General features: G+C 39.5%; 1 protein-coding gene across 30 annotated transcripts; it reads right to left on the bottom strand.

Moving 5' to 3' along the window:
• Positions 1–1,146: 1,146 nt before the first annotated feature.
• Positions 1,147–24,336, bottom strand: ATPSCKMT (ATP synthase c subunit lysine N-methyltransferase). Of its 30 annotated transcripts, none has more exons than XR_014942834.1 (7): positions 23,406–24,000; positions 22,868–23,142; positions 21,322–21,459; positions 19,707–19,757; positions 15,954–16,547; positions 8,039–8,088; positions 1,147–3,450 (listed from the first exon to the last, which is right to left on the bottom strand). XR_014942834.1 is itself a non-coding variant. In XM_085537903.1 (6 exons), the coding sequence occupies exons 3-6, from the start codon at positions 22,922–22,924 to the stop codon at positions 16,350–16,352; spliced, it is 444 nt and encodes a 147-aa protein (XP_085394029.1). In that variant the 5' UTR covers positions 22,925–22,947; positions 23,054–23,142; positions 24,132–24,336; the 3' UTR covers positions 14,865–16,349. The 30 variants fall into 30 exon arrangements, 17 of the variants coding, with proteins under 17 accessions (XP_085394029.1, XP_085394028.1, XP_085394030.1 ...); XR_014942837.1 differs by having other exon boundaries at positions 1,147–8,088; positions 15,954–16,028; positions 16,267–16,547; XR_014942836.1 differs by lacking the exons at positions 1,147–3,450; positions 8,039–8,088 and adding an exon at positions 14,865–15,689 and having other exon boundaries at positions 15,954–16,028; positions 16,267–16,547.
• Between the last annotated feature and the right edge of the window lie 16 nt (positions 24,337–24,352).

Raw genomic sequence — 24,352 nt, 5'->3', positions numbered from 1 at the left:
TAATGGGGTGGTTTTTTTTCCCCCTCCCCTCACAATAATGTGATCCCATATTTTGTACAAAAACCATCCCCTAAATTTTTTGAAGGCTAGACATAGTTTTGGAAGTTTATGAAATTTAACTTGATAAAATTCATAGAAACCTACTGTGGGAGCTGCCATTTACACTTTAATAAGTCTAAAGATATATTCATTGATTTTTCTGCAGCAAGAGACTCAGCAATATTCTTCCAATTGGGTTTACATGATCACTTAACTGTATCTAGCAAAATCACCTTGCTGAAATCATTTTCCAGCAAAAATAAAAGAAGGTATCTGTTTCACAGCACCAACAGCAAAACAGAGACTTTTTGTTATGCAGTGGATTTAAACACAGCTGGTAAATTATGGTTTTGTTCAATGTCAACACAGTTCCACTTTTTCATGCTAAAAATATAGTTAAGTAAGCAAGAAGTTAGAAAAGGCTTCAAATAGATTTTTTTTTCTAAGTATATATATGCATGACCTCAGGTCATTGTTCTGACAAAGGATTCCTAAGCAGCGCGTTTTTTCAATAAGCTGTTGACCATTAAGAATAAAGCAAGAGTTGAGACAATACATCTAAACCTCTGATTTTTCAAACACCTTCACAATTATTGGTCCCATATTTAAAGAAAAGCAATCCAAGAAAATTAACTGTTTGAAGACCTTCCAACTAACGTCTTAGCAGGAAAACTACAACTCTATGAACAATCCATTTCTCTTTTCATGATGTGAAACTCTTCAGCGAGATAAACTTTTATGAGGATGAGTCAGTGACAAAAAAGAATAGATGCAGTGCAAATAAATTTATGCACAATCCCTTCACAATAAAAAAAGCAAGCACTACAACATGTGGATACTGAGCTGTAAGATTCAGTTTCAAATGGTACAGTCTCATTATTCCATTTCCATTTCACCATTTTGCTTGTTGTGATTAGCAAACTATCTGTGCTCTGAAATCCAGTTTGTTTTACAAAATTACTTCATAGCTACAAGAACTTCAACTCAAAATCCTCACATATTTTCCACAGCTAATCTTCTTTTGGTTATTACAACAATTATATTACAACAATCTTTACTATCTGCCTTTATATATTACAAAACAACATTCATCTCCACACAGTAATATTACAGTTTTGAGTTTTATTCATAGATTGCCAACACAAGGCAGAACATTACCATTTTTGAACTGGATGTAGACACTTTGAACATGCTCAGAAAATACAGCATCATTTTTTGCACAAAAAAAAACTGTATGTATATTACCAATAAGAACAGGTAGTATGTTTTCTTCAGAAATTACTTCTACTGTCATGTGTTTATTAAAATGAAAACCTATCATGATAGCTGTTTTCTTGTCTAAATAGATTCATACTAGCCGTAAGTATCTAACATTGCGATGTCATTCAGCAAAGATAAATTGTCAACATTTAAGTCAGAACAACAGAACAAAAACAATCATACACACAAAAACCCTTCCCTGCTCGCCAGCAATTTACCACTCAAATCTGCTACAAAAACTGAATATAAAATATATGTAGTTCTTTCTGTACTTGGAAGTCAGTTTGTGGAAAGGAGCTCTTGACAGACTGTTGAAACTTTTCAAGTAATAAATATTAACTATGAAATACCTTTATTTACCTTCTCGGTATGAATGTAATGTGCTAAATAGCGTAAACAACAAAACAGGTACCCTAGTTCCATCTACTGACCGAAAGTTCTCAAGTAAAATACATCTACTCTTGTTCTGAAGGAATTGACTTAGTATTCCAGAATTCAATAAATGAAAGCTTTTCTGTTAATTATCACACATTATCACATTTTCTGTTGCAACACTAATAAAAACCTTTATTCAAGTTTTTGGTTTCTAACTTCCCATGTTCCTCAGTGCCACATGTATATGGTTCTTGAATACCTCCAGGGACAGTGACTCCACCACCTCCCTGGGCAGCCTGTCCCAAAGTTACACCAAATTATGGATTGCAAGAGACAACAAAATAAAGCATATTATGAAGAACTGCACATTAAGTAGGTGTTAGCTGTACTAAATGCGTGCATTTTCACATCAATGCACGTTAGCCATAAGACTGGGAGATCAAAACAGCCTTTCTAGTTGAAACTTAGAATGTAATTGGTGATAAGAGCTGAGAACTTGGGGCACTTAACTGAACAGTAAGACAGGTATCTGTCTCTTGTCTGTCATTTAAGTCCAAAATATATGACGGAAAAGAAAGGGCTGTAAGATTAAGAGAGAGGTACCAGCACTGCCTGAAATATTTACAGATAGAAAATGGGTATGTTTGTCCTCCACATAAGTGGCATCACAAAAACATGGCAGTAAAGGCCAAAATCCACCCAGAGGTGACATCACGTTTCCCCACACCTCATCACTTCATCTGAGTGAAGGAGGAAGAGGCAGAGCCAACAGCAGTTCCTTCGTGGGGAAACATAGGGCAAAGCCTCCCTAGGAGAGGCTGGTTTCCATGTCACCTGCACAGCATACTAATATCACACAGATAGAGTTGATTCACTGAAAATGAGGGAAACGCCATGAACATGAGAGGTAAGAGAGGTTTAGAAGTCACTGCTTGGTCTCTTCCTCCGGTGACAGAGGAAGAACTCTGGCAACCCCTGTAGCAGTGGTTGCTTTAATTATACATATAGAATAAAAGAGCTCAGTGCCCAGGTACTATAGGAACAAGAGTTAAATTCCCTCAGGCAGAGAGAGAATTACAATGCATACAAACAGAGTATTTTCCACAGGAAAACAACACACTCCTGTATATTTAATTTCAGCAGTGAAAAATATTCCAATTCAGTTTGATTAGAGTATAGCAATATAAAAACAAATAACGTCTAGGCTAAAAATTCAGAAAACAGCAATATAATAGAGATCCAATATTTACATAAATGAGACATTTTTATTCCAATTATTAAATCAAATAGCAATTTACCCCAACCAACACGTGGGAGATCACTGGGGAAAATGGCTACACTGTACATGAGTTCCCCTCAGTTTCTGTTAAGAGTGTCACTCGTATACTTGGTAATGAAAAGATGGGAGCTAGAGCAAAATTATCTATGTACAGAGTGCTATGGTACGTTGCATAGAAACCTGTGCAATGTTTTACAAGAAAATATATAAATCTTAGAAAATATAGATTAATAGACAAAGTTGTTTGTCCATCAGGTCACAATCCAGTAAATAACTTTAACCAAGAAAAGAAAAATTACACAAATCAGAATGTTTTCCTTCAAGTTAAAATCCAATAACATTTTGATTACAGACAAGCAAAGTGTTCCAGGCTATTCTTTGAATAGCTATGTTTTGTTCATATTGTTTTATATGTTCTTTTTTCAGATGGCCATTTTCATTGCCTTCAAGATTTGGCTCTCACTGCATCAGTGTTACTCCTCTCCATTACATACATCCTGAAAAAGGAAAATAAATGCTTGTGTCCTAAATTCACCTTTTAAAATGTCTTCATCAAATAAGAGAAATTTCAGAGGCTCGTTGTCTTGATAGTATTAAAAGTCATAGAACAGACATTTGCCAAAATAAAGCATTTATTCTACCACTTCTTCCAGATCAGATCATCTGCGTTAGTCTCCATGCACTATGAACAAAACTAAATATGTGCAAGATTAGGCACAAGTTAAACACAGCTTGAGAACACTGGTATCATGAACAATTCTATTTTTCACAGACTTGCTACCATTCCCACAAAGAAGGTGACCAACAAATTATTAAATAATCAAAAGGAAATAGTTGAAGCCTATGTAAAACAAGTACCAGTTCCAATAGCGTATCTACCAGGAACAAAAGATAGAGGGAACAGAAGTTGTGTGCAGGTGTCAGGGAGACAGTCACTGAACTCAGGTAGGAGCAGTGTTATAGTAAGCCTTGACAGCCCCATTGCTTAATCTCAATTAAGGTGATAAAAAAGTAGGATGAAAACTCTTACGTTACTTCCCAGTGAGTTCAGGGTAGCAAAAACAATAAAAGAAAACACCGAGGCTGTGCACTGAATAAGGAAAAAAAATTATCACAAAAGCACAATGAATATAGCATCCGATCTAAAATATAAAGAATTTAACAAGAGTTTGTTGAAATAATTGTATTGTAATAATGGCTTCAGAGTTACATATGTTAACACACTGCTGTTATTCTGTGACATTAAACTGTCAAATTACTGTCTGTGCTTCAGGCACAAAAGAAATCTCTGCCTGCCTGACTACTGCAAGGAAAAGAGTAGAAAATGCAACCAAATTTATGATAACATTGACAAACAAACTCACAGAAGAATCTAAACAAGCAAGAGTTACAGAATTAACATCTTCTGCAGAATACACTAAAATTGTATCCTTATTTCTTTTCTTCCTAAACAGAACAATGCCTTAAACGGCCCAAACTAAATCCTCAGAGCAAAGCAGGGCTGTGCCTTATCATTAAAGCTTGTTACATTGGAGAAACTGATGGTTTGTAAAAACAAAGAAGGCTGAAACACCAAACACCAGTAAACAGAATGAACTTCTGACTGCTTATTAACCAACAGTGCTGGCAGTGCAGCCTTGCCAAGAGTTTCTGGAGTAAACAGATGTGCAGCACCATAGAGAGAAGTAAACTCATGCAGACTGAGAGTAAGTAAGTACTGTGGCTGAGAACCAGGTCATACATTAGGTAATATCAGAAGTTTGGGAATACCCATGGTGTTCAGCCACAACCAAGTGCAGGGGCCATCAGGAAACAGAAGGTTCTCAATTACAGAATGGACAAAATAGAAGCAGGCCTGCCTGTTACACCTGGGCCTTCACATGCAGGTTAGGATGGGAAACAGCTGATCAGCTTGCACCTGTTCAGTCCCTGCCCCCTGGTCAGCACTGGTTGGTTACAAGAACCCTGAAGGTTCCTTTAAGCATTTATAAACACAATTACAAGTCTGCTATTTGTTAAAAGGTGAAGTATATCTTGTCCACGCAGGGAAATGCACTAACCAAAATCATCACTTTTCAATGAAGGTAAGTATCCAAAGCACACTGAGTTGCTACAGCTGGCAAACAAAGGCTCCCAACTTAATGATGCTGACAAAGTCCTTTCACACATGATTTGGGGCAATGATTAAAGAGTACAACAGGTTTCAGTCACAATTCAGGCTGTTAACTATTCCTGAGATACAAATTATAGTCAATAAAGTTGCTTAGGAATAGGGGTTCATCTAGAGAAATCTGTAATAGAATAAAGGAGTTATATCTGCCTGGCATTTCATTTGTCTCAATATCTCCAATGCTCTTTTTCAAAGAAGAAATATTTGCCTATTTACTTAGTGTCAGGAGGTGAGCAAACAGGAGTGAATGTTAAGTTTGCCTCTCTTAAATAAAACCTACCATGTGATATCGTCCTCTGATCTCATCATAAAAGCTTTCTCTGAAGAATGAAAGATTAGCTCATCAGGCAATAAATGCAGCAATTTCCCCTCAGTGTTCAGGTCATGGGGGTTGATTATGGACGAGTATTTATTTTTTAGCCATTTTCCACTATCGTGCCCTTTATGCTATCATTACAGTTTGGGCGTCAGGCATATTGAGCATAATGACAGAAAGAAACTGAGTAGCTCCTCTATTTAAGCAGGCAGAACTCTGTACTACAACATAATGGTTGGCCACCTTACCATTAACAATTCACCCAGGAACAGAGATTGAGCTACATCTAGAAAGACTCAGAAGCATTACACGGACCAAAACCTAGAAGTATTATGACATACTTCAAACATACATTGTACTACAAATCCTGCAACATATAACATCAAACAATAGATGGCTAAAGACTGCTCTGCTGCAGTTTAATAGAGCATCAGTGAAAACAAAGTTTTCTATGCAGAAGGTTTACTATTAAGCCTGTATCTCAATTATTGTTTCAGTTTTCTTTCCAACTGGTCCAAATAGTACCATTTCTTCATGATTTCCACTAAGGTTCATGTACAAAATGAAGTCTGCCACCTGTTAGAAGGGGATTTACTCCTATATTTTTATATCATCCGTACTGACTGAATACTAATGAAGTTGAGTTCACGAACACCACCTCACTGAGAAACCACATAAGCAGAACAAAATGAGGCTTCTACATTACATATATTTATGTAAAAAGTAGACAGAATACTGACTAAACTTTTTTGAAAAAGACTATTTTAGGTTTTGTTAGCTTTGTTAAATTACACAAGAGCAATTAGGGAAACTCAGAGTAATGCAGTAGGACAATTGCGTATGGTCATAAATATCCACCTGCAGATGCAGGAGCCATGCACAACCTTGCACTGAGATCAGCCTCATTTTCCATAGGTCAAAGGCCAAAGGACTGTTCAGTCAGCCAAGAACCAGCAAATATAAAGCACAGTAGATCCAAACCAATTATACTTCACTGAGATTTATCACTAGGAAAGGTTAATTAATATCTTTACTCACTCTATCTATAATTCTTTTAGGAGATAGAAAGTTAATTCTACTTCGCAAGTCACAAGAGTTCTACCAGCTGTTAACATATTGTAACATGACAGAAAGCACAGCAATGATAGCAGAGTAGAAAGGTCCAAGGCTGCAGAAAGCAAGGGCTTACTCAAATGCAACAGCCATAGGCACAGAAACAAAAGAAAGAAGCTGCTTATTTTCAGAAGGCCTCGGGTACACAGGGATCGTCAGCAAGATACTCTTACCTTCACTGCCAACCCTTAAATGAGGTCTGGGAAGTGGTGGATCCTGGGTGCATCCCTTCCTGTCACTCAGGTGCATTGCATGCAACTGAGCTCCCCCAGGTTGGCCCTGCCTTCCCACCAGATGCTCAATCACTGCTTCAAGCCCTGACTTAGCATTTCCACTACACATCTTGCCAACAGCAAAAAAAAAAAAAAAAAAGAATTTCTCACTTTTCTTTAATGTGCCATTGTTAGCAAGCCCTGCAGCATCTACTTCAAAGGATATGCCTTCTCTTTGTGCCTAGAAGCATTTTCAACCTTGTAACTAGTTCTCACATTGGGACTCAAGTCTGTAGGCCTGCTTTCACTCAGTTTGTTCCAGAAAACACCAAGAAACAGCAATTAAAAGAACCTGATCCTTCCAACAAGGCAGAAACCCATGCGAAAAATCCCCAGGGTGAGCCTCTAAGTTCTCCCCACTTGCCAGGAGCACACTGAACAGGGGCACTTGACTACTCCAGCAGGAGCTTTGCCAACACAGAGATATCTCTCAAACCTCTCACAAAGGGACAAACTCCACCTTGTCAAAAATCCTGCAGATGGCCTCAAATTCAGTACATATACTCAGGAGAGTAAAACCACTTAAGAAAAAAGCACTGTTACTATGAATAGGATTAACTGAAGTTTACATACAGAACATTCACTTCTTCCCATATTTCCAATAGACATCTAGTTTAGTAATATTCAGGACATGCATCCTCTGAGTCTCCAGTGTCTGCTTTCCCTCCAGCTCTTTGAGGCAACCAGAAACTGTAGTCTGGACTGTATCTTCAGATACATTTCAGAACACATTAAGAGAGGTCTTTATAAAATTGATCCCTTGGAAGATATCATCTACTTTTTTGGGTTTCTGTTTGTTTTCTTCAGTCTCGCATCTTGAAGATAATTTCCTACAAGGAGCTTTACAATCTAAGAATAAGGCTTCTTTTAAGTACAAGTTAATCTATTTGTTGAAGGTGCTGAATTAATTTTCCTACTGCTATCTTCCACACTATGACTTCAGCAAACATATCTAACATAGAAGTAGAGACTGTCCTAATTTAGCTAAAACTTCAAAAGCCTAGCAGCTAGAAAAGGGGAAAATAAATGTTTGAGTGGTGGAGGTTAGGGCAGGTTTAAGCAGCAAAAGGCCACTGCTGATACACAGACAAAAGTTACATCTCTATCTGGAGAATAAATAATAGAATTTGATTGAGGAAGTGGAAGGCAACTGAAAACAGCAGGAACAAATTGAAAGTAAAATGATAACAGCCTTTGCAGGTTGTGCAACTTACCAGTTCCCTGTAAATATGTCAACCAACCATAAACAGATCAGTCACAAAACCTGCAAATATTATGAAACATTTTATTTCAAAATCAAATGGTATCAAGTTTTGCTTAAAGAGTAAGTCTATCAGAACAATAGTTTCATTTACCTTAGTTCCTTTTGCATTACAAAATATATGAGCTAAAAGCTGTTTATGAAATCTTTGGTGTTTAATGGCATCATGCACCAGTAACATACCTGGCCTAAATCACTGGGTAAAAAAAGTTTTAAAGACACTGGTATGAATTCTCAGTACTCTGTAGGATAAATAAACCCAAATACTGTTTGTAACCTATTCTAGCCAATTATCCATACAAAAAAATGTTTAAAAAATGATATTTGCAATGCATCTATTATTGAAAATTAAAGCTCTGATGTACAATCACTCAAAAACAACAGCATTCTTTAGAACAAAACTGCACTGAAAGTAGGCCATAGGGTTTGGGGGGGGGGGGGGGGACAGAAAAATGATTTCTCAGATTATTTTCATCAGCATAATCTGTTAACTCTGTCTATAGAACAGATCTTCCCTAATACGTATGGGAATAGGTGATTTAACAGTTCTATAATAAAGAAAACAATTCAAATAGTGGGCTGCATATTTCTTCTCTATTGCTTTCTGTAGCAATTGGACAGATAATACAAAGGAGAAGGCATTACAACAAAGCTGTGACGACAGAGGGACCAAGACAATAGGAAGGTGCTATAAAAGAAGGGAAAAAGATTGCTCAGCTGTACCAGAAGATTCTAAGTTTGCAGGGAAAAGCTCCACCATGGAAGAATCTCCAGGAAAAGATCCTTCCCTGGTGGCAACCAGCCTTTAAAATGGGGTCCAGGAGAGGTGCAGACAGGCTCCACCCCTTCCAGTCACACAGTTGAATTGCCTTCACCTGTGCTCCCAGGGCTGACCCAGTCCTTTCCCTGAGTGATTAATCAGTGGTTCAGGTCATGACTCAGCAGTTCCCATACACTTTCCGATAAACATTTAGAAAGCAGGAGGCACAGGCTTCTTGCTTCTTAGAAGCAGACGTAACGCTTTTCAGTTCAGCTGGCTCTTCTGTGTTGTTCATACTCTTCTCAGCCCCAGCTGAAGAACCATATTGACTTTTACTTGATCTTCTGGTTCCTGCTGTACTATCGATGTGGCATGACAGAAGCACATCTTGAACATCCAGGCCTCGCTGTGGCTGATTAATGTTACCAAGATAGGAGCATGGTAGTGTTGCTTCTCAAACTCACCATGCAGCTTTTTAATTCTAGTGGTCCACATTAAATGCATTAACGTACTGCAGCAGAAGTAGCATTCTGTGTAAGGTGATGCAGAGAGAAGATTTTCAGCTGAGGGGGAGGTTGTGCTAAGGAAGGGCTGTCACTAATCTTCCAACAATCAATTTAGGCATCTTTTGTAGAATTGCCCCAAGCAGCCTTTTCTGTACATCCATTCTGAACTGCTTTTTAACTTCACGAGATTGGTCCGATTTCACAATTGTATTTCACTATTTGGAGATAAGAGGCAGAAAGCAGTACTGTTGTTTAACTTCTTTGTTGCTGAACTAATAACCTTTTATTATATTTGCTTAATTGGTACATAAAGAGCTTCTGTTGCTATGATGAAGGCAATCTATTTGTTCACTCATCATTCAACATGCATTTTCCCCATATATGATAGAGAAAGCAGTATTTTGTCTTGATGTTGTTCACAGTTAGAGAGGATAAATATCACATTTTCAACCCTGACTCTTGAAAAATTACCCCCTGCCCCTGTCCCTTAACACAGTAAGAAGAACACAAGACCTGAGCTGGATTGTAGCTGATCTATATTTAACAGTGATAGTTTGAACTTCTGTCCTACAAAAATAAACTGAAATATAGAGAAGAACCAGAGTAACTCACGTATAAAAAGCAGGATCCAAATACAGTTAAAAAGATGTAACCAAGAGACATCAAACAGTAAGAGCTATCTGATGTAGAAATAGCTAAGAGAAACATAAGACTGAAGAAAGAAAGAAAAAAGGTCATGAAACACCACGGGTGCTATGTACAAATGCAGCACTGAATGTCACGTGAGCATCTGCCCTATCTCTAGCTCCATTCATTGTGTAATGGCACAGGTACTGCCACCCTCAGCAGCAGCCATCTGAAAATACACTCTTCCAGCAGTAGATGCGGACATGCAGCTGCCAACTGAGAGGACTCCACCATAGAATATTTTTACTACTCCATAGATTATGCCGCTGTAAGGAGGAAATCTTCTTCAGCTAACTGATAAAACTCCTCTGCACACCCTCACAGGAGCACAAAAAGGCAAAAGCAATGGAGAAAGCCTAAATAATCCCTGCTTTCTCCCAGGCCTGCCCAAGGAGCCATCACCCTCCCCTTACCAGGGCCCAGATGAGCGCAGGGGCACAAAGGCAGGGGGAAGCCCAAATTAAGAACACCATGAGTTGCAACAGGAATATCACTCATCGTGGGATGCAGAGGAAGCATGAGATTCACTATAGAGCATTTGGAAGAACAGCCAAAATCAGACAAATAGGACAGCATCCAAGTCTCCTGTTTCCTGGAAGTGTGCTTAGACTACCTAATTTTCCACTCGGTAGACAAATAATCCTCAGAAGAGTTCTACTTGATCAGGATTTTTATTAGAATAAGCAAACAACCTGATTTAGACAGCATGTCTACGAGGCTTACAAGAATAAGGTAGCAGTTCTAGGAAACTTAAGCATTTGTTAAATCAGTGTGGATCTGACCTATGTTATACTTAACTCACTTTGGTAAAAACCAGCAAGCTTCTGAAGCCAGAAATTGTTTTCATAGCGAAAGCTGTTTCTGTATCTTTTTAGGGTGATAAATGCAGTTTCCTTTTAAATCAGTGACACTGTCACTCAGAGGGGGCTGGAGATTTTTTGTTGTTGCGTTGGTTTCCTGTTGTTTTCAATATTGCTGTTTTGGGTTGTTTTGTTTTTATAAAGTATTACAGAACAAACATTTTAAAATACCACACAACAGTGCTGCTTTGCTACTATTAGCCTTGCATTCTGTGGACTTTGCTTGACAAATCAGACTGACAACTGAAATTAAAGCATTGAAGCAGCACGATCTGGTTTCTTACCACCAGACCTGACAATCCTTGTCACTAAATAACATTCGTATTCACACATCATGACCATTATCTGTTCTTTTCTTGCTCAGAATCTTTACAGAACTGATGCAGGGTGAGATTCGTGTCTGCAAATAAACTTGGTGTTGATTATACTCACAAAACTTACATACAAATTAAGCACAAAGGTAGCTGGAGTATAAACTTGGCTTCCACACATGCAGAAGGAAAGGAAGAAACAATGAAGCATACAGGGATACAAATGATGAGGACCCCTGTGGAGAATTTGAAGAATGGCATATTTGGACATACAAAATACTTTCATTTCTGCATGTACTCTGAGCTACATACTTACATATGTACTATGTAGCTCAGGGCTACAAAGGGCTAGGAAAAAAGACAGCATCAGCACTGAGGTTGCTAGAGTGATGGTGACAGTGAAGACCCCTTGGATTTTGGGCTATACACCACACCACTCATTTCTCTCCCAGAACTTCCACTGTTCGTTCTGTGTTCCCTCCTCACGCTTTCTTTTTCAAAGCTAGAATTGATCAGAAAGCAATGGGAACATGCAGAAATAAAGCCTCTGCTCTCACACAGATATGAAGTGCTTACCAGAAGAGGCACAGAGGTACAAACACTTGGATAGAGCAGAGATTCGAGGCTCAACAACCCAAAGCAAGGAACAACAGAAAGAAGGTAGAAACCCCAGCAATTTGATAAACTCATTTTCAGTGGTCCATAACATCATAACTAAATCCTTATCTTTAGTTCAGTGACCCTCAGATGTTCACTACAAATACACTGAAATTTTCCAATGGAAAGACAAGACCACAGGCAGCAAACCTGTGGAACAGTCCATTAAATTACTTCTGTATTCTTCTGAAGCAGCCCACAGACCTCAGGTAGAAAGCCAATAATTTTCTATTCCTGACATTGCAAAGACCTCTGATCACCTCAGAACTTTATTCCACAAGATTTACAAGGGTCTTGCAAAACCTACTTTATTTCCAAAGAGCACAGCACACACAGTAAACTGAGAACCATCCCTTCACATTTACTGGAAAAGCAATTTCTACTTAATTTTTCTTTTTTAACCAATCATAGCAGCTTCCCTCAGTTGTATTTCAGTGATTTTTCAGGGACTACTCAGCAATTCACAGCAAAAACATCAGTTCCACATTCCAACCGAAGTCTGTAATAGAAAACCCAGCGTTATACTAAGAAAAAGAAATCAGCAAAAATCCCACCTGAACAAATAACCCAAACAAGAAGAACTACTGAATGGATAAAAGGCCTGTGTTCATTTCCCAAGTGATGAAATACAATAAAAATGCTAAATTAAGTACTTAAAGCTACTAAACAGTCAGGATTGTTGTAGACCAAAGCTGTTTTTCAGTCTAAATACCATATGGGTGGATGTGTTTTTCTTTCATTTACTGGAAATGAAAATCATGCTACATCAGCATACAGACGGCTAAATAAAACAAGGGGTTAGTTACATACATGTGAAAAAAAAAAAATCTGCAGAGAAAAAGGAATTCCTGCAAAATACTTGGTCTTCCTATAAGGTTTGCTGATAAAAAAAAAGCTACCAGTTTACAGGAAAAGAATTTACGAGAGCACGTAGTTAAAACTGTAAGAAGACTGTGTGAAAAATAAAAGCAAAATGCTGAAATAGAAAGAAGAAATCAGAAAATAAAATGAAAGAACTGACAACTAACAAAGTCTTCTTAAGTAAAGGATATGAGGATGAATCTGGATTAACCAACGAAAAATAAAATACCAAGATGAATTCTTACAGCTTTCACACAAGGGAGTGATTTTTAACAATTAAATATAGAAGCCACATTTTTAATCAAGAATTCCAGAACTCTTCTGACAGAAATGAGCTATTTCTAAAGAAACAGGTTGTCGCTACAATATAAATCTAGACATGTGAACTCAGGAAAAGAAAAATCGTCTAAATCAGAATTTATTGCCATTAAATCTAGTGTTAGAGTGCCCTCTTGAATCATGTGTTTGAAAGAATCATGTTCCCTTGAATAACACCTCAGTATTTGCAAACCATCATACAAATAAACTACAGAAGTCTGAGGTAATCTATGAGGAATTCCTGTTCATTCAAGCATAATGGCATCAGACTCATTTCTTGACTCTCATTTCCCCACAGCTCATTCTTAATATGAACGCGCAAATCCAATGAGTAATATGTACAGATATGATGCAAGTCTGTCAGACTGCTTTTGGAAAGGCTCGAAGTGCTGTACTCCAGCTATAGCTACCCTTCCTCTCTTCCCCCCCACAGGACAAAACATAGAAGACAAACAAGATGTCACTTCTGCCTACTTCCTCTTTGGATCTCAGAACAGTATTGTGATGGTGGTAACATTTTTTTGATGTTCACATGAGAAATGCCTTAAAAACAAAATTACTGCAGAAGGTAGGAGATCTCTGGTGCCTCATGAGACACATACCTTATTAAAGGTAGAAGACATTCTCTAAGCCTGGACCCTGGAAGTGTTTTCCCCACAAATAACACTCATTCACCTACCCTTGTGAAATGCAGCGCTTTATTCTGAATTTGATTCTGCATCTCCTTACCTGGCTGCAATTCATGAGTCACAAATAAACAGCAATGCAGAGACGGAGGATGAGCTTCCTCGGAGCAGTATTAGATTAAGTGACAGCATATTATCACACTCCAGAGGGTAAGTCAAGAACTTGAAAACACCTAGTAACACAGAAATGCCTAAAGCTCATAAAACAAAAACACATCTGGACAAGCTTGGTTGACACTGGAGTAGCCATACTGACTGTGTGGCATACACCAAGCAACTTGCATTATCACATGGCTCTCTTGTAATCAAACCACTGCCCAAAAAACTATGATTTATTTTCACACTGATCAAGTTCTACTGAATTTCAGTCAAGCATTACTCATCTGGCAATGAAGCAACATTTCTTTTCTGCTAAGATACATCGGGACAAGTAGCTCCCAAAACTCAGGTGATCCTTCTAGAAAAGAATTGAAGATAAACTACTGGGTTTTTTTTCCTGTGCATCTGAATTACCTTAATTTTGAACAGCAGCATGCATAGCTTGGAGGTTTCCTTCTTGCGGCTTCAGACTGGCGCTATAATTTGATTAAGTCAGTTCTCTAAGGCTTTTTTAGTTTTCAAAAGTAACAAATTGGTACTTTGAAGCAGCACATCAATGAAATCATAATTACCTGAGCAATTGGAAGTGTAGTAACGTAATAATCCATACAGGGAAAACTGAAGCCACGGTTATGCTCGTTTGATATCTTACCAGATTAAATACTAACAAGTGATTGGGAAAACTGAAAATGACATGAAAAGAAAATGCTTTCTCAGTTCCCTGTATAAATCAGAGCAATTTGCTTTCTGATTTGCACTTCAGCCATGAAAACAAGAAATGCACTGCATTCCTTTATGTAATAAGGAATAAAAACCCTGTAGACCACTGCATGTGTCAGTGTAGACCCTTAACAAAAGGTAAGAGTAAGAAATAGGCTTCTGCATTGCTTTAAAAGCAAACATAAATTCCTTCTTGCCTTGAGAACAGCACTTAATGTTCTTAAAGCTCCAGCCATCACGTCATTAATTCTACCTCAATCTCTTCAACAGGTATTTCTGGAGCAGTAGTTGATAACTAAGACCACACCACAGTCTTTTAAGGCAGAACTGAGAAAATCAGATTTATGTTTTAACAGGCAAGTAAATGATAATACAACAGACAAATACATCACCAAACACAAGGGAAAACATATCTGCTTCATTTCAGGCAATCTAACGTGAGCGATTGTCAGTGAAAGCAAGTAGCAGAAAGATGGGTCAAAGCAAAGCATGACAGATGAGTTGCAACTTACTTTATCAAAATCTTTTGCTTCTTCCCCTTTACAAATATTCAGGGAAGGACTCTTGGCTCAGTTAGCTAACACCCCTCCTGCATGGTCTTTTATAGTAAAAATAGTTTCAGACGTCCTTAGATATTCTAGTTTTACAGCTATTAAATGGATGTTAAAGTAAACATAGATATTTTAGACAAGCTGCTGTAGTCCAGTCCCATCACTGTAATACTTGTATCTCTTAAATAATGTTAAACTATGCTAAATTCTTTCCAACAAGATCAACTACGTGACATTACAGTGAAATGCTGTAAAAGATGGTTCATCAGTAATAAGCGTTCTTCAAGGGATAGTCCTGATGTTCACAGCTGCATTTGACCATATGCAAGACGGCAACCATCCTTTCCAGTGCAGGCTCCAGCGTATGCATTTGCTCCTTTCTTCTTTTTGTGTACATGAGATTCTACTGTACCATTTCTTTTCAAGTTGGATACAGTCGGACCATCTGCCTCTGGAATCAGAGATTGTCTTCCTGACGCATCCAACTAAGTAAGTCTCACACATATCTTATCCAAGGTTTGGGCCATTAAAGGGGTGACAGTTCATGGCCAAGCAGATAACACATGAAATCTTTCCCAAATCAGAGACCTTAGGACAAAAAAAATCAGGGTCATCTGCAAAGACCTATGCCAACAAGAGCTCATTCCTGCAGTTCTGTCTCCATAGAAATAAAGACGCACAATTATAATGAAGGGATGCAATTTTGTTAATGAATATAGTCATTACATTTGTTGTATCATATCCCATTTAAAAACACACATTTATGGATGAAGTACAAAATACCAGTATCTTCACACTTTGTTTGAATCAGTTAGATGTACTACATATGTTGATTATGCTTGTTTAGCTTACCTAATGAAGACATTTGGGAACCACGGCCCATTTGAGAAGCCAATGGCACACGACTCCCCAAAACAGTAGCAAATGCTACATAGGATCAAAAAGAACACAGATTTTAGGTTAGCCAATTCAAGTACTTGAACTTAGACATCTCTCTTAACACTAATGTAGCTTGTTTTACTCCATTTTCCATATCACAGTTACTGATTTCTGTAACGATTTCTCATTCTTTTATCAATCACGTTACATCTTTTAACTACACCTTTCTGTGTTTTCAAATAATCAGTGTGCTCCCCATCATTTCAGAGAATATATCTCTCCGTACCCTGAGGTATATGTTGCATTACGTTTACGATCTAACAAATGAAGTCAAAGCTGAAAATTTCAGTATATAAACACACTGGATGTTCAAGATTCTCTTTCTGGTGTAATTTCCAAGTTTCTTGCTTCATGTCCTCCAGAATGTTTCAAATCATAGGCCCACACAGTATCTATTCCCTCTCCAGTTGTATGATCTGGGATCCAGCACGGGAATGGAAAACGACAAGCAATAATTCTGGCATTACATTCAAGTTCTTCTTTGAGCTTCTTCTGCAATTCTGGCATCTGAGGAGCAGCAACAAAAAACTTTTAAGAAACAGTATAAGACAGAAGCATTCTCTAATTCAAGTATCTAAGACAAGCCCAACGATTGAGGAGATATGGAGAAAAAAAAAAAACAACAAACCCACGCATTAGGAAAAAAAACAGAACCACAAACAAGAAGTTAAGAAAATACTTAGCAGATTCTAACTCATGCTTTTCTTCAGTGGGGTTTTTCTCTGCAGAGCATGAGAGTTTAGCACCCTGACTTTATACTACTTACTAACTTTATACTACTATACTAACACCCAAGCTGCATAAACTGTCTGTTGTGTGATACACAAAAGCCAACACTTCTCATGATTCCCTGTCTAACCTTAAATCAGCCCTCAGGACACTCAAAATATCATGTTTGGTCAGCTATCCAAAGCAAGCATCCTGCTGGCACTATGCAGTAAAGTACAATGAAATTGAGCTTTGTTTCCCCCTGTCTATTAACATGTTGACATGACTACCTTCTGCAGTACTGTGTGGAACAGCACATACTTTGGCTGAAGACCTGCTAAGTACAGCTTTCCTCCATTGGTTCAGTAAAACCTTTTGTTTAGTAAATATGCAGCTAAAATTCAACAGAAGTTGTGAACATGAACACCTGGTAAAAATTCTGTCATCCCATCCCAAACAAATAAGTCTCTTTGCAAGCACTCACAGAAAAACAACTTCCCCTAAATGCTTGCAAGAACAGAGAGGTCTCACAGTCTTCCCTAAAGATCAATACATCCCAGCTCTGTTAGCTAATCTTGGATGTGAAATAAAAGCACAGTGTGACAGCATCAAATCAGACCGCTATTACTATAAAAACTAAAAACATCTACTGCCTTCAGTTTAAAAAAAAAAAACTAAAAATATGCATTAGTTTCTACAAAATCAATTTAGGCATACACAAGGCTTGGCATTCACAACTTGAAAAGTAAATTTAGAAGACAGAACAAGCAAATTGATTCTCAGGAAATGCAGCGGTTTGTATGTTTGGGTCTGTTACATTTCTGGCGGGATTTTTGTTGGAAGAATTCAGCCTGGTATTTACTGAAGTTACTACTGAGCTACTCCTTAGTTCATACCTGTTGCTAACTTATCTCCGTTTTATACTATTACTTTTAAAAATTCAGCCAGTATTTCCAGGGTACCTGTTTATTTCTAGTTTATGGAAATAGCTTTCTTCACCTGCACTTCTGCCCTTGGTGCAAATGCAGAATGTCTGACTTCAGATTCCCATCTTCACACTGCCCCCTCCTGGAACTCAAGCTAGAGAACACACAATATTCAAACCTGGAAACATGCAGCACAAACACGGTACTAGTTCTGACTACAATGTCACCAGAGAGAAAGCAAGTTGTAAAGAAATAAAACACAGCACATTTTCACTTCAGTTTACAACATGAGTTTAGGTGTGAATGTTCAGTAGGCATTTAATTCCAATACTGTCATAGAGTGGCCTCTGTGACGTTGTGTGCAGTCTCACACAATGGCATTCTGGAGTGCATTAAAAGGAGCATTGCCAGCAGGTCGAGGGAGGTGATCCTCCCCCTTTACTCTTCCCTGGTTGAGGCCTCATCTGGAATACTGTGTGCAGTTCTGGGCTCTCCAGTACAAAAAAGACAGGGATCTCTTGGAAAGAGTCCAGCGGAGGGCCACAAATCCCCTATGAAGAAAGGCTAAGTGAACTGGGTCTGTTTAGCCTTGAGAAAAGAAGACTGAGAGGGGACCTGATCCAGGTCTATAAATACCTGAGGTGTGAGGGGCAAAGTGACGAGGCCAGACTCTTTTCAGCAGTGTGTGAAGACAGGGCAAGGGGCAACAGCCAGAAACTGGAGCATGGGAAGTTCTGCACAAATGTGCACAAGAACTTCTTTATGGTGAGGGTGACAGAGCACTGGAACAGGCTGCCCAGGGAGGTGGTGGAGTCTCCTTCTCTGGAGATATTTAAGACCCACCTGGACGCCTACCTGTGTGACCTGATGTAGGGAACCTGCTTTGGCAGGGAGGTTGGACTCGATGATCTCTGGAGGTCCCTTCCAACCCCTATGTTTCTATGATTCTCTCCTGTCTCAATTTCTTTACTGAGAAACAAAAAGCAAACAGCAGGGAAACATCCCTATACTTCTCAGCACACACACCTTCCTATTGCTAGCTCACAAATACTATCAGTGTATGTTGCACAGTGTGGCATCACATAGAGCCTGGCAGCCTTTTAATTCCACATCTGCCCCAGCAGAAAAATGAACAATAGAGAAGCACCTGTGGGATATTTTCATTTCATTTCTGTGTAGGCATTCTACCTACATAGAAAGCAATAATAAATATATATATATATATGTATCAAAATAGCAAATCTTAACATTATTTTTTCCCCTTTTCTACTAAAAAGATAAAAAGAACTAAATAAAGCTGAAAGCCAAGGTAAAAGAAAACCCAGACTGATCTAATATACCAAATAAACAGCATCTATGCAACAATATCTCAGCAATCTTGAACAACCCATTTTCACCAGAGATGGGATCAACACAAGCTACAAAGCTCTCCTAGAAAGAATATGTGCCTTTATACATGCTACACTTGAAGTATCTGCCTCCCTTCCTAAACCTTCACAGACTAACACGGGCAGGGGATTATTTCAGTACATTATCTGCTAGCCTGATTTAAGGCAATAGCATTTTTGGATAACACAATGGAAGTTCAACACTGCACAGTAACAAGTCCACAGGAAGAAGCTGTAAACAGTCCCCTGCTCTATCTCCCTGCAAACATCCCACTTCTTTCCAGCATAAAACACTGAAAATTTGAGGAACCGATCTATCTCCTTCTCAAAGCAACTTCAGCACAGCAGTTTTCATTTTACTTCTGACCTTCACTAATGTTTAGTGGCCCTGCTAGGCAGGGGGGTTGGAACTACATGATCCTTGAGGTCCCTTCCAACCCGGGTCATTCTGTGACTCTGTGATTCTGTAATGGATAGTAAAGACAGCAAAAACAGCTCCAGTATGTATAGTGCTACAGGTTTTATCATGGACGTAATCAAAATACCTAGATATTAGTGCTACCTTTGACATTTTGTAGGTTAATTTGCTTTGCAGATAAATTGGTTATAAAGTATTTAAAACAACGCAAAATTGGTAAGCTTACCATTTGAGGTACTCCAAAAACAACAACATTCGTATAACGTGAAAAAGAAACCTAGAAAATATATAACAAATGTTAAAAATCAATATGAAATACAAACATAAACCCCAGAATTTATACTTCCAAAAGTTCTCATTTATTCTTTTTTTACTGCAAACCCTCTAACTACAGGCCTTTTAACTGGAACTTAGTTTAACTGGAACTTAGTCCAAAAAATATCAAGAACTGAGATTCTGCATCAACTTCACATGAGATGAATTTCCACAAACAGACAGCTTTATAATGCTGCGTACTAGAAAACTACAGCCTGGTCAAGAATATTAATTCTGTGATTCTGTTTTGGATGTTGTATTGATGAATATGATTTAGCTGGGAAGTACTGGTAATGGTTGGACTAGATGATCTTCTAGGTCTTTTCCAAACTTGATAATTCTGTGATTCTATGGCATCAGTTCCAGGACGACAAGAAAATCCTTGTGGGATTTCACTCATTGTTAAGTTTTGCCAGAACTCCCGTATGTACTGAGGTAACTTATCCCATTTTGTTAAATGTGAGCTAGAAATTGAAGTTTCCCATTCCAGTGCCTGGGTTCTTCTCACCAGCACCCAGTTTTCCAACACTCCTCTCCTGAAGAGAGATAAAAATCATACATTCACACTTGTTCACCAAATTCCTTGCATTCGCTTTATCAATTATGAAATACCACTTCAAGATTGATAGGGATAGCTGGAGAGAGACAGACAAATACAACAACAAAGCCTAACTGAAGAAGCAATTTTGACTTGAATGACTGAACACTGCAAAAAAATCTCAAGTGCCGCTTAGCTTAGGGCAACAAAGCTGGTGAGGGGTCTGGAGCACAGGCCATGTGAGGAGAGGCTGAAGGAGCTGGGAATGCTCAACCTGGAGAAGAGGAGGCTCAGGGGAGACCTTATAGCTCTTTATAACTTCCTGAAGGGAGGTTGTAGTGAGCTGGGGGTTGGCCTCTTCTCTCATGTCATTAGTGATAGGACAAGAGGGAATGGTTTCAAGCTACAGCAGGGGAGATTCAGGCTGGACCTTAGGAAATATTACTTCTCAGAAAGGGTGGTGAGGCACTGGAATGGACTGCCCTGGGAGGTGGTGGAGTCACCTGGGGGTGTTCAAGGAAAGACTGGATGTTGTGTTGAGGGACATGATTTAGTAGAAGCTATTAGTAATGGACTGGTTGATCTTTTAGGTCTTTTCCAGCCTTGGTGATTCTATGAAATCACGTAACATGTTGAACAGAAGAACACACATCTAAGGAAAAAACAAAATAGACTTGTGTGTTACTAAGTCAATAGAAAAGGGTCTCATGGAAGCTTGACATTACAGCAGACTCCATCACTCAATACACAGAATAAAACACAGTAAGCTCAAGGAGCCTGCGCAAGTGCAGCAAGACACTGAAGCACAAAAGCAGCAAAGCACTGTGTTATGTGGTGGCTTTTGCCTCTACAGTCTAAGCACTCTTCCCAAAGACCAGTAGAGCAACCCATGATCAGACAGCATCTCAGTTTGTTCAAGAACGTAACCTCCAAATCAAGTAAATCTCTCAGACGTCCCAGATTCATCCTTAGGTTCTTCACCACTTACCTTCCATAAATCTGAAATATAAAACTTGGCATTGTGGTGTACCCCGTCCCTCCAAGCACGGTATCTGGAGTACCAGACCAACCAGGGATTTAACTCATAACCAACAGCTTCGAATCCCCTTTTTGCAGCTGCTATTACCTACAAGGAAGAAAAGGAACCTTTACTTACAATCAGAGAAAGATCTAGAAAGTACATTCACCTCAATAAATAAGAGAAAGGAGACTTAGTTATAATGCAAATCAAAGGAATGCACTTCAGTATGTAATCAGATTTTATTTCCTAAGAGATTAGTAGTATAGCAAACAAAAATTCAAACCATATTTTACTATTGTGACAAATCCCATTGAAACCGATATTGATACAAACAAACTAAATCACTTAAACAGGCACAGGATGAAGCTGTGAGCTCGTACTATGTCTACAATTTACACCAAAGTTAAACTTAACATATTTATGATACCACCTTTGATTTAAAGAGTACTAAAACTGACCATGAAGACAGTGTAACACACAGGCAGGTGTGCTCAGAGCATTTAACTTTGTTGAGAAGCAAGGATAGGCAGGCATTTGATATACCTAAGACCATAGGAACAGCAGCTCAACTTTCTTCAACATACTAAGCACTAAGGCAACACCCAGCATCTAGTTTTAGGCACCTGGCCTTCCAAGTAGTCTTCAGTTTCCAGTGATGTGTGTACACACACATTTTAATATATATATACATACACACACAAATCAGATGCCTCAGATGCTCAGGTACTTTATACATACACAGATACATGCTCAAATTATGTGTGTCAGATGAGGGTTAAGAGCCAGAACACTGACTAGAAAGGACATCAGGAATTGCAGTCCTCTCATACCTAAGTTCTTTTCTCTGTTTGCCACACAGGCCCAAATCCTTCACGGATTCTGACTTCCAAATCAAACTTTTCAGTACGGACAAATAGTTGAACCGTTCACATGAAACACTGACAAAGGCAGCATTCAAGAACTATCTGTTCTCTTTTTTCACCACTTTGAAAAGGGGCAGCCAGCACTACACAAAGATGTGAAGCCTATAGCTTTAATGACACCATGACATTTATTTTTTCCAACCCGCCATTCATTTCTCATTCTCTTTTGTTGTGCTATCACTTTTATACAGTAAGGACATAGCTGCAGTTCCAAAAGGGGAGGGCTGTTTAAGCTCGCAGCCTCTTGTACTACAGCTATAAACCGACACAGAATACAACTCCTAGGGAAACACATTGCCAATACTTTAATTATATCTTTTTATGTGAATAGCGTAATTCTTTCCAAGGAACAAGATAAGGTTATAATTCTAAACACTGCTTTGTCAAGCTGAGGGTAAGAAAGGAACAGAACTATCGATTGCTTGCCCAACCCGAACGTAAACCATTCTTGGGTTTGCAGCTCTGCATGGGACTCAAAAACAGCGGATGCCAGGGAGAAAATACTCATAAAATAGGAGAAAACAGGTAGCAGCTGGAGTATTTACCACATATTTGAGAAGGAACAGAGAAGGAAGATGTCTGTGACTTACAATACGGCCATCCCCGCTACCGATGTCAACTACCGTGCCTCTTCTGCCTTGTAACATCTTCAGGACATTCTCGATCTGAGCTGAAGTTGCAGGAACAAATGGCAGACACACTCTCCTCAGAGCTGGAGCCACAAAGGGGGTGACAACCGCATACAGTGCCACCAGGGTCCCACCAACACCACCCACCATCCACAGCCCCCAGCGCCTTCTTCTGGAACCATCCTCAGAGCCTGCTGGCAAGGGGCTTTGTACCATTGGGGCACTGGGCATCACACCTGAAGGCAGACATAACAACATAGCAAGATTTACTGACTGCTTCCTGAAGAACAGAAAAAGCAACATATCATTGAACCAAAAAGATATGAGACATTAGATGCGAGACACTAGGGGCACAATACATCTTTTAACTTTTCACAGAATCACAGAATGACCCGGGTTGGAAGGGACCTCAAGGATCATGTAGTTCCAACCCCCCTGCCTGGCAGGGCCACCAAACATACACCTTTACTAGATCAGGTTGCCCAGGGCCCCGTCCAACCTGGCCTTGAACACCTCCAAGGACAGGGCATCCACAACCTCCCTGGGCAGCCTGTTCCAGGGCCTAACCACTCTCCTAGTGAAGAACTTCCCCCTAACATCCAACCTAAATCTTCCCTCTTTTAACTTCAAACCATTTCAAACCATGTCCCCCATTGTCAGCCCTTTTGAAGAGTTTACTCCCCTCACTCTTCTTTTAGTTGATTCCTAGGCAAAAAATTGTTTTTTTTTCAATCAACTGAGGTGCTAGGTTATCTTTCTGTGAAGAGAGGGAAGCGGGTGGTGCTTAAGCATAAGAAGACTGCAGAGCCTCCTTCTCTGGAGGTAGTCAATACCAGCCTGAGATGCTGTACCAGGCGATCCACGGAAGAGGGTCTGCTTTAGCAGGGGGCTGGACTACACAGCCGACTAAAGCCTGAAAAGCCAGAATCACAGAACTGTAGGGGTTGGAAGGGACCTCTAGAGATCATCAAGTCCAACCCCCCTGCCAAAGCAGGTTCCCTACACCACGTCACACAGGTAGGCGTCCAGGCGGGTCTTAAATATCGCCAGAGAAGGAACCCCAAGAAGCCCCTAGGACCCCCCTACGCTACACTGATCAGGGCACCCCCCCCCCGCAGTAGTACTTATGCAAGAGGACGATACCATCCCAACATGGCGGGGGGGAGAGAGCGCAGGGCCACCCTTCTGACTACGCTCCAGAAAGCGGCGAGAAGAGAGAAAGCACCTTTGTGAATCCGCGCTGTGTCTGCTCTCACTCCTTCGCTTCAGTCCACTGCGGTGCAGGCCGCTTAGCTCCCGTACTGTGTTAAAGGATATCCCCTTTCCGCCTCTCCCCCCCCCCGCGCTGGTGGACAGGGCCCCGTTCCCACAGCCTCAGACGCTTCCAGAACGCCGTGACCCACACGCCATATTACTCCTCCTAGTTCTCTGCGCATGCGCTGGGAG

This window comes from Coturnix japonica, chromosome 2 (assembly GCF_054131305.1).
Source record: "Coturnix japonica strain WE chromosome 2, WE-NBRP24, whole genome shotgun sequence".
Lineage (NCBI taxonomy): Eukaryota > Metazoa > Chordata > Aves > Galliformes > Phasianidae > Coturnix > Coturnix japonica.
This window is presented reverse-complemented; position numbering and strand designations above follow the sequence as displayed.

What these genes read in the sequence shown, in the direction of transcription:
- ATPSCKMT (XM_015854404.2), bottom strand. Translation starts at nt 23,505, where the DNA reads ATGTTAGGGGGAAGTTCTTCACTAGGAGAGTGGTTAGGCCCTGGAACA. An exon ending in ATATTTCAGATTTATGGAAG is followed by an intron (nt 19,758 to 21,321) that starts GTAAGTGGTGAA and finishes TATATTTTCTAG; the next exon opens with GTTTCTTTTTCACGTTATAC. An exon ending in TTTTTGGAGTACCTCAAATG is followed by an intron (nt 16,548 to 19,706) that starts GTAAGCTTACCA and finishes GCTGCTCCTCAG; the next exon opens with ATGCCAGAATTGCAGAAGAA.